The sequence below is a fragment of the Mustela putorius genome, unplaced genomic scaffold (assembly GCF_011764305.1).
Source record: "Mustela putorius furo isolate JIRA1106 unplaced genomic scaffold, ASM1176430v1.1 tig00000145_pilon_pilon_pilon, whole genome shotgun sequence".
In the NCBI taxonomy this organism is placed as follows: domain Eukaryota; kingdom Metazoa; phylum Chordata; class Mammalia; order Carnivora; family Mustelidae; genus Mustela; species Mustela putorius.
In genome coordinates, this window is record NW_025421294.1 from 21,996,411 (window position 1) to 22,006,721 (window position 10,311).

At 43.7% G+C, this 10,311-nt stretch overlaps 1 protein-coding gene across 1 annotated transcript in view; it reads right to left on the reverse strand.

Moving 5' to 3' along the window:
• Positions 1–9,082, reverse strand: part of UBE2D2 (ubiquitin conjugating enzyme E2 D2) — a 62,032-nt gene extending 52,950 nt beyond the window's left edge. The window contains exon 1 of the mRNA XM_004744824.3: positions 8,590–9,082. Coding sequence (XP_004744881.1) covers positions 8,590–8,613 — 24 coding nt within the window. The 5' untranslated portion in view covers positions 8,614–9,082. The remainder of the gene's footprint in view (positions 1–8,589) is intronic.
• Between the last annotated feature and the right edge of the window lie 1,229 nt (positions 9,083–10,311).

Here is a 10,311-nt window from a genome sequence, read left to right on the forward strand (position 1 = left end):
CGATACTAACCCATTCCTCATAGAGTTGTAACTAGAATATGAAAGGTCTTTTTTAAAGATTTTATTTATTCCAGAGAGAGTGAACACAAAGCGGGGGGGGGGGGGGGGGGGAGAAGACAGAGGGGAAGGGAAAGACAATCAGACTCTGCTCTGAGCACAGAGCCTGATGCAGGGCTCGATCCCACCATCATGAAATCATGACCTAGGCTGAGAGTCGGATCCTTAACTGACTGCACTACTGAGGTGCCCCTAAAAAAAATGGAATTTTTTTTTTTTTTAATTTTACGTATTTGTCAGAGAGAGAGAGAACAAGCAGGGGAGCAACAGGCAGAGCGAGAAGCAGGCTCCCTATCCAGCAAGGAGCCTGATGCAGGACTCAATTCCAGGATCCTTGCCAAAGGCAGATGCTTAACCAACTGAGCCACCAAGGTGTACCTAAAATATGTAAGTTTAAAATGAAAAAGTCCTTTGAAGGCGCCTGGGTGGCTCAGTTGGTTAAGTGTCTGCCTTCAACTCAGGTCATGATCCTTGGGGCCAGGGATCTAGCTGAGTTGGGCCTGCTTGGCAGGGAGCCTGCTTCTCCCTTTCCCTCTGCCATTCGCCCCCCAACTCTACCACCCCACCTGTATTCTCTGGCTCTCTCTGTCAAATAAATGAATAAGATCTTCAAAAAAAAAAGCTCTTTATTAAAAAAAAATAAAAGGGGCGCCTGGGTGGCTCAGTGGGTTAAGCCTCTGCCTTCAGCTCGGGTCATGATCCCAGGGTCCTGGGATTGAGCCCCGCATCGGGTTCTCTGCTCCTCGGGGAGCCTGCTTCCTCCTCTCTCTCTGCCTGCCTCTCTGCCTACTTGTGAGCTCTGTCTGTCAAATAAATAAAATCTTTTAAATAAATAAATAAATAAAATATAAAGTCCTTTGAATCTTAAGCCTCCCAAATCAAATTATTTTAAAATAAACATAAGCGGGACGCCTGGGTGGCTCAGTTGGTTGGACGACTGCCTTCAGCTCAGGTCGTGATCCCGGAGTCCTGGGATCGAGTCCCGCGTCGGGCTCCCAGCTCCACGGGGAGTCTGCTTCTCTCTCTGACCTTCTCCTCGCTCATGTTCTCTCTCCCTGTCTCTCTCTCAAATAAATAAATAAAATCTTAAAAAAAAAAAAAAAAAAAAAAAAAAAATTTTTAAAAATAAACATAAGCATATTTTTTAAAATTAGGTGACCTGTCTACCCATGGGACAATTAATAATGTTGGTAATAGCCTAACTGCATGAATACTGCCAAATATGTAGTTTGTATTCTTTTGCTACACTGTACCTATTTGAAACAAATTTTTATCATACTGTAATGAAAACAACATACAGTAACACATTTAATGCAGCTCTTCATGAAGATCTCTTTAATCATTTCAGAAAAATACCACTTCGGGGCACCTGGGTATCTTGGTCAGTTGAGTATCTGCCTTTGGCCTGAGTTGTGATCCCAGAGTCCTGGAATAAAGTCTGGCATTGGGAATCTCTGCTCAGTGGGGAGTCTGCTTTCCCTCTATCCTTCACCCTGTTCTTGTGCTTTCTCTCAAATAAATAAAAAATCTTAAAAAAAAAAAAAAAAGAAGGAAGAAAAATACCATTTTTAGTTTGCGCCTTCACAATAAAATGACAAAAATGTTTCATCTCGGTATTTTTTTTTTCATCTTGGTATTTTTAAAATTTACCTAATTTTGTGCTTCTGAGATTAAATTTTGATTACAAATTTTAACTCATTTACCCAGGACCATTTGTGCTATCAATCTTAATCCAAGTGTGCACTGTTTCAAGAACTCTTACTTGTATCCCTCAATAGTGTTAGTTTGAAAAGCATTCTAATAAAGTTGAGAAACACTACATATGAAGGAGAAAGCAGTTTATCTTCAGAACCTAAGGGAAATGAGTGATAACAATGTGACTGTGACAAAAATCAAATAAAAACTGAGCTGTTGGGGTGCCTGGGTGGCTCAGTGGGTTAAAGCCTCTGCCTTCAGCTCAGATCATGATTCCGGGGTCCTGGGATCGAGCCCCGCATCAGGCTCTCTGCTCAGCGGGGAGCCTGCTTCCTCCTCTCTCTGCCTCTCTGCCTACTTGTAATCTCTGTCTGTCAAATAAATAAAATCTTTAAAAAAAAAAAAAAACCAACAAAAAAAAACTGAGCTGTCCGTTGAATCCAGCAATTAAGTAATCACCAGTCACCACTAAGGTGACTGGTCCCAGAACCGTGAGTAGACTATTCTTTTAAGCAGTCCCAGAACAGTGAGTAGACTATTCTTTTAAGAATTTTGGCACTGAGAGACGCCTGGGTGGCTCAGTCGCTTAAGTCGCTGCCTTCGGCTTAGGTCATGATCCCAGGGTCCTGGGATCAAGGCCCACATCAGGCTCCTTGCTCAACAAGGAGCCTGCTTCTTTCTCTGCCTCTACCTGCCGCTCTGCCTATTTGTGCACTCACTCTCTCTCTCTCTCTGACAAATAAATAAAATCTAAAAAAAAAAAAAGAAAGAAAGAAAGAATTTTGGCACTGAAATGCCAGAGATGGGAGGAATAGAGAAGAGGAAGGAATCCGCTATAGTGGACTAGGAAGTTAAAAAGTTTTTTTTGCTATTGTTTTTTAGGATGGGATAATCTTAAATAAGCTTGGATGCTGAAGGGGCTTAGAAGAGACTGGAACTAGGAGAGCAGAGACAATTACTCAAGAGCAAGGACCTGGCAGGAAGAACAGGGAAGCGTAAGTTAGCTTGACAAAGGGAAAAGTATAACTTCTGCAGAGACAAGGAATAAGAGTGATGACTAAGGTAAATTTGGAGTAATGGCTGGCTAGAGTCAAGACTGCATGAATCTGAATCTTGGCTTTTCTTACCATACCATATAATCACAGGCAAGTTTGCTTATTTCTCCAAGTGTTTTCCCATATAACCTGGAAGAAAAGAATTCTCATAGGGGTTGTTCAGAAAATTCACTAATTCTGAAACTGATTGAGTACTATAAAGATAGCAGCTACAGAGTTTAGTTTTTGTTTTTGTTCTTAAAGGCCTCAAAGGAAATCTAAAAGAATTCATAAAGATTTCTACTTTCTCTGTGGAATAGGTAACTGCATCACCAACTCACATATTAAAACAGTGTTTAAAGATGTAAAACAGTGATTCTTAATCTTGCAGAGATTAAAAAACCCATTTAATTCTGATGAAAGATATATGGAGGACTGAACATTCAAACTTTATATAGTTTTAGGTGAGTTCATACACACCTCTTCAACAATAAAAAGAGATGTCGAAGAAAAGATCTTCTGGTACCAAGGCACAGTTTGAATACCCAACTATTTGAACAAAAGAAAGACTGTGTCCTTTAGATGTACATACCTAACAGTTACATAAAGGTACATGGTAGGCCAGAAAAGACACCAGACATAAGTCAAGAAACCCAGGTTCTTGATCCAGCCCTAGAAAGTCGCATGGCCTTTTCAGACAGTAGCTCTGAGATGTGTTACAGTTCTAACATTTTAGATTCTATTAATTGACATCTCACTTGACTCTGAGACAGAAGAACAAATGGTACTTTATTTTCCTATGTCATAGTTAAATATGATTTTGAAGGTTAGCCTGGGAATCTAACCACCAAAATTTTAGTTCTACAGAAAAAACAAGTATGCTCCTGCATTTCTGGGATGAAGCTGCAGAGGTTTCTGGCAGCATCATGCATGAGTCAGGTATTCCTATCCTGGGAACTGCCTAGGATATTTTAGCAGCCCTTTCTCTCTCTGGACTAAAATATCCAGAATTGGACTTTGTCAAAACTTCCTCCTTGTCAGTCAGCAGTACAGTAATACACACTGAGAGAGTTTAAAGCAAACCTAGATTAACAGTTATCCTTCAATGATGGCTGTTTAAATTAACATTTTTTTAAAAGATTTTATTTATTTATTTGACAGACAGAGATCACAAGTAGGCAGAGAAGCAGGCAGAGAGAGGGGAAGGGAAGCAGGCCCCCTGCTGAGCAGAGAGCCGGATGTGGGACTCGATCCCAGGACCCTGAGATCATAACCTGAGCCAAAGGCAGCGGCCTAACCCACTGAGCCACCCAGGCGCCCTAAATTAACATTTAAATAGCAACCTGGAAGAGCCAAAGAAAGTTTCTCAATCCAATGAACTTATTTATGCAAAGCAAAGAATCATTTCTTAATGAATAATTAAAAAGAAAATCTTCCCAGAGATTCTAAGAACCTTATCTTTTGGAGTAAGAAGGTATATCTGCTTTCTAAGACAGACCTAACCTAATTCCAACAGCCATTTTCAGTCAACCATCTATTAAAGTTCACAATACTCCACAGAACAATTTGATAATTTGTTCTGCTGTTTTTATAGGAATTCACTTTACCCTTACATATGATTAACTCTAACATATGGTATCACACAGTACAGTATTTTAAAAAAATACTTTTTTAAAGATTTTATTTATTTATTTGAAAGAGACAGAGAGAGAAAGGGAAAAGGGACCATGAGCAGGGGAAGAGTAGAGGAAGAGGGACAAGGAGAGTACCTGCTGAGCTCGAACCCAGGACCCAGGGATCATGACCTGAGCTGACAGATGCTTAACCCGCTGAACCACCATGCACCCCTAAAGTAATTATTTTTTATATTTAGTACTATTACAGTGTTACAAAGTTAAGAATCATCCTTTTGTAATCTCCCAATCTTAAAACATTTCGAAAGTATGTAGTATACAGAAAGATGATTCACAACATGAAACAGAGCATAATGAAAAGGAAGATAAAAATTCCACTGTGGGATCAATGCTTCTATTAAATTGGCTTTACCTATGACCTTACACATAACCAGGTAAAACCTCAGGCAAGGAAGTTAATTAATAGTTTACAAAAAACTACTTAATCTTGCCCATCTACAGAAAGCAATAAACTTCTGAAACTTTAAAAAAAGATAGCAAGTATAGTTTAACTGATTTAAAAATGGGGAGTATTTTTTTATCCATATACTCCCTGATTGCTTACTGAACCTCAATCTTTTAATTTTAATTCACAAATCAAACTGGTAACTACCAACCTACCAGAAATGTGGTATTGTTTTTAATTTGAACTGGTTGCCGAAAATCTGGACTTGTGGCTTTCCTTTTAAAGGGGGATAAAGGGAAGATCTGGCAACCCTGGGCCCACAGATCCTGGTAATAGCAACATTTGGAGAGAGCAGGGTAGCAGCTGCCCTCTTCTGATAGCATATGTAATTTCTAGTTTCCCCCAATTCTCTTTGCTCACTTTGGTTACCTGCTTGCTTGGCCTTTAGAGCCATTAGAATTTGAAATCTTTATTCTACTGAGGTGTTTCTTGCCCCCCCCCCAAAACTAGCTATAAAAATCTTTATCACAGAAACAGAATAAATCAAGTGACCATCCTAGCATTAAAGCCATATATGCTAAATGTTAATTATAAATAACAGGATACCACTAAAATATACACGGCACTATTACTATTAAGAAAATAGCTTTCAGTATCCTAACTTTGGTCTGTCTTCAACTCCTTAAAGAATCAAGACATTCAGTCTTTTATCCTTCCACAGAATAAATAAATTAACCGTGTTTCAGTATTATGATACTCTAAGAGTACCCTAAAGCCTCCTGTATCTGTATAAAAAAAAAGAAGAAAAACAGGAAGTAAAAAAGGTCTCTGATCAGTCAAAGAGACCACACAGTTCACAGAACACACGAAGCCCTCGTCACTCAGAGCCTACTGGGTCTTATTTTAGACATAATTTTAATAAGCTCCATGATCTGGTTTCCCAGCCCACAGCAGATGAGATGCAGCCAACTGGAATAGGGCTGGGGGTGGTGCTGCAAGAGGCAGACACTCAAAGCATCAAAATCAAAGCTGAAGACCTATAAAGTCAGCAGAAAACCTCAAAACACAGCAGGTTAGGACCATTTGGTATAGATACAAACACACCCAGAGGGTCCCAATCCCTGCACAGAACTACACTGGATATTCATAATGACCTTCTCTGGTACACTCTGTTAAAGCATAGGTCAGGAGACTTTAAAGTGTGTATCAAAATAAAGTCCATCAAAAGCTTCTGCCAAAAAGACAATGCATTTATAGGACGATCAAATTCACAGAACACTATTTCCCTGTTAAAGAAACAAGATATTGCATTCCTAAAGATGCCACATGTCAAATTTATTTGTTCTCAGCAAATTTTATTACAACCCAGATGCAGCAGTTCAAGATATCGAAAGTTAACAGAGTATTTAAGTAAAACTATTTTTTCAGAGAATGATAATTGGGAAGGTTCAAGATCAAGATCAATTATATAAGCCAACTAAGTTTTTTGGGGATTCCATTGTAAATACATTACTAGGGCCAAGAAGATGGGAAGGACTAGTCTTATCCATACCTAGGTAAGGCTACATTCAACTCAGAACTGGTATTACACAGATAATTTGGGGAAAAAATATCTATTCTGTTTTCACAATCTTATTGACTAGTATACCAAAAATAAATTTTATTTTTCTAATCCCTGGCAGTCTCAGAAGTTGAGCCATACTTTGCAGAGGGCTCTAGGTTATAAACCAGGGGAGGAAAGACGAATACTGTTTTAAAAGTTCAACATATCATTACCTAAACTTGGTTTTCCCTATTAAAATTTTTATAAGAAGATATTTTAGAGAAGATCTAGAGAATATGTAGTAACTCAAAAGAAACCACATTACTGAGGAAAGTATATTAGAAGATTAAAATACATGTTTTGAGTTACCTTTTTCTCTGAAAAAAATCAGCTTATCAATTAATGTAGAGATTAAAGGGTATTTTTTTAAGGGTATATTTCTTGATCTGTAAGTTACCACACACACTCTTCTTCAGGTTTTAAAATAAGAACAGGAGGAGAGGGGAAGTTTAAAAAAAAAAAGAGCACAGTCTTCTACAGCTATAATCTCAAACTCTCACACTGATAGCTTCCCAACTAGACCATATAAGAACCCAGTTAACTACTAAAAACCTTAAAAATACATATATATTTTTATTTGGATGATGATTCCTCAGTGTGCTCCTGCCCCTTAAATAGTTCCTTAAGAAATCTTCCGTGAAGTTTCAAGCTCCTTTTAACACATAACCTGCTTCATTTTAATAGAAGATTTACTCTGTCTGAAGTCTGCCCTTCTTCATTTGTTAGAAATCGAAGAAGTCCAAACAAGCTGGTAAGGATCTAACCTAACCTAAATTTACAGTAACTGTTGGGATTAATTCCACATTAAAGGTCTCTAATCGTGAAAGAAATGAAGACCGACTGCAAACTGAAGTGTTTTAGTTCTCCGACAGTCTGCATTTGCTCTGAGTTTAGGGCAAGGTATTTGTTCTATTCCCCCTTGCATCTCCATCCTATTCCTCCCTATGGATAACCCCAGGATCTCCTTGTAAGTGGCTAGAGATTTAAGAGAGCTTCTCCAAGTAAAACACCAATCAAAAATCACCAGTAGTACTTCCCCACTTTTAAGAAAAAGACATTATAGTGAGTGGCACCAGGAGTTTTACAATATTGGTGGGACCCTAAATTTTAAGCCAAGCCCATAATATAGACGCAGTATAAGGAAAATCTTCATACAAATAATTGAACAACCCTTCATCTTAAAGGGCAAAGACATCCTTTCTAACGGAAAAACGGAGCAAAATTCCTTCTAAATTAAAAGGATCTCCCTAAACACATCACGTAATTTAAGCGTTAAAATCCACTGCATGAAGATACTGTAAAAGGAAACTTTGTGTAATTCCTTCAGTGGTCTTCAACGTTCAGGTTTCTATCTCTACCCTTGAAAATTCAACAGCTTCCATTCCCGTAAAAGTGTAGTTTCTCACTACATTTGGCAACCTCGAAGAACAAAACGCTTTTCTTTCCACTTCCCTCCTCTCTCAAAAGAGGCATGTTTGGTTTTTTGTTTTGTTTTCCTTCCGAACTTCCTACTCTTAAGTTTCTGGACGAGCAGAGTGGATGGACCGAAGTGTGCGGCCGCCAAGAGGTAAGTGAACTCAAGAAATACTTGTGGATCGAACAAAAAAGCTTCCTCCGTCTGCCTGAGACATGGGCTCCAAGCTCGGCAGCTCTATGGAGGGAACCAGGGCAGGTGGGCGGGTGTGGGCGGGAGGGGGGTAGGGGGACACCGGCAGACTTGGGGCGAGGAGCCCTTTCGACTTCTGTCAATGGGGCAGCTCAACGCACCAGCCTCAGCTCCCCCTCCCGGCATGGCCGGACAATGGCCCTCTAGCGCAGCAGTCCCAGGCCGGGCAGAGGCCCTGGGACTCCATACCACGCGGGGCCTAGAAAGAAGACCAGGGAGCAACGCTGAGCGGGCTAGCGCACCTCCGGCCTAAGCGCGGGTTGCGCGCCGGGGCCTCCACGGGCGCCATCACTGGGAGTGGGGTGTGAAGGGCGCCCGGCTGGACCATCGCCGTCGGCAGCCGGGTCCAAAGAGGCCGCGAGCCAGGCGGAGGCGACGGCGGGAAGTGCAGGCCGCAGCCTGCTCAGCTGGCCCGCCCAGCGGCCGGAACCCTCAGCCGACCTCCGGCCGCTTACCTTGTGGATTCTCTTCAGAGCCATCGTGGGAGGCGGGTGGCGGTGGCCCCCGGGGCGGGGACGGGGACAGGGGAGGGACGGGGAAGGGGCGAGGGGGCGCGAGGCCTCCTCGGTGATCGCGGGTCGGCCGGAGAAGATGGGGAGTTCGGGAGCGCGGGTCCGGCAGGACGGACTGAGGGCCGAGGCCCACTTGGCTCCTGAGCCTGCCGCAGCGGTCACCGCATCACCCGGCGGCGGCCCCTTTATGCGCTGCCGTCCGAGCCGCCGCCGCCGCTACCGCTGCCGCCGCCGTAGCTACCTCTTCCACCTAATCTCAGCGCCGCCTCCTCAGCCGCCGCGGATCCCTCCGCCGGAGAGCAAGAGCCCAGGCCTCGGGCTCGGCCGGCGCCGTTCAGTGGGACAGCCAGAGGGACTGCCCGCTGCAGGTGGACCGAGGGACGCGCGGGCGGACGGGCGGGCGGCGCCGCCGGGGTGGGGCCGCCGGAGCGCGGGGTGGGCCCAGGCCGAGGGGCAGGTCGGGAGGCGCGGGGATTGGCGGGCTAGGGGAGGGAGGGCCGGACCGCGCCGGCGGCGGAGGGATACGGGCCGCCCCTGTGAGTATCTTACGTGCCGTCCCCTTCGCCGCCTCGGCCGCCGACAGGATGACGCCGCGAAGCGAAGGGGAGAGGTCTCGCGAGATTCGTGGAGCGGACGGTAGATGCTCGCGCGCTGGGACTCTCGATTCACTTGGCTCTGGTACCCCACGCATATGTCATCGAAGATCCATAAACGTTTAAAGGTGAATGTTTTCCAAATCACATGGTCAGCGCCAAAGCATAGACTGACCCGGAAGGAGGTACTTAGATCCAGGGCAACATTCCCGTAGGAGGAAGGGACTTGTCCAAGGTCACACAGCTCTACAGAGGCAGAGCTGGGACTTCCTGAAGTCCACGGTCTTATCAGATCCCTTTCTAGAAGCCAGGTGGTAACAGCCTGGGCACCTGCTGGGAATGTATTTCCTCAGCATGCCTCAGGCATCCCTGAGACGACCTTTCTAAACAAGGCCCCAGCAGATTGACAACTTGAATGTCTCTTAGCCACACACATGTCACTTGTAGGAGAGGTACCCAGACCTTGCTCTGCTTGGTGAATTCTTAAAAACACGGACTGCATCAATTACCTCAAAAAACGTGCAGGAGTTAAAACCAACCGTGTGTTTATCACCATCAGGAGCAAGCCTAGAAAACTTAATTCTGTAGTTGCTTTTTAGGAGGTAGAGGCAAAAGCTAATTCACTGAGCAACTAGTATGTGTGGAGCCATAAGAGATATAAGGCCAGGCCTAGGCTGGGAGGTGCTTCTTTGGCTGGAGACACACTGGAGAATAAAGATTATTTTCCTGGTGGGTGATACCCAGATTCTCAAGTCCATCCCAATGTTTTCTTTCTTTCTTTAAAGATTTTATTTATTTGATAGAGAGTGTGCACACAAGCAGGGGGAATGGCAGGCAGAGGGAGAGGGAGAAACAGGCTCCGCACCCGGCAGGGAGCCCTATTCCGGGCTTGATCTTGACCTGATCTGAAGGCAGACGCTTAACTGACAGCCACCCTGGTGTCCCCATCTTAAAGTTTTCTGATTCTAAAACTGTGGGTGGCTTGGTTGTTTGGGCATCTGCCTTCGGCTCAGGTCATGATCCTGGAGTCCCTGGATTCAGTCCCACCTTGGGCTCCCTGCTTAGCAGAGAG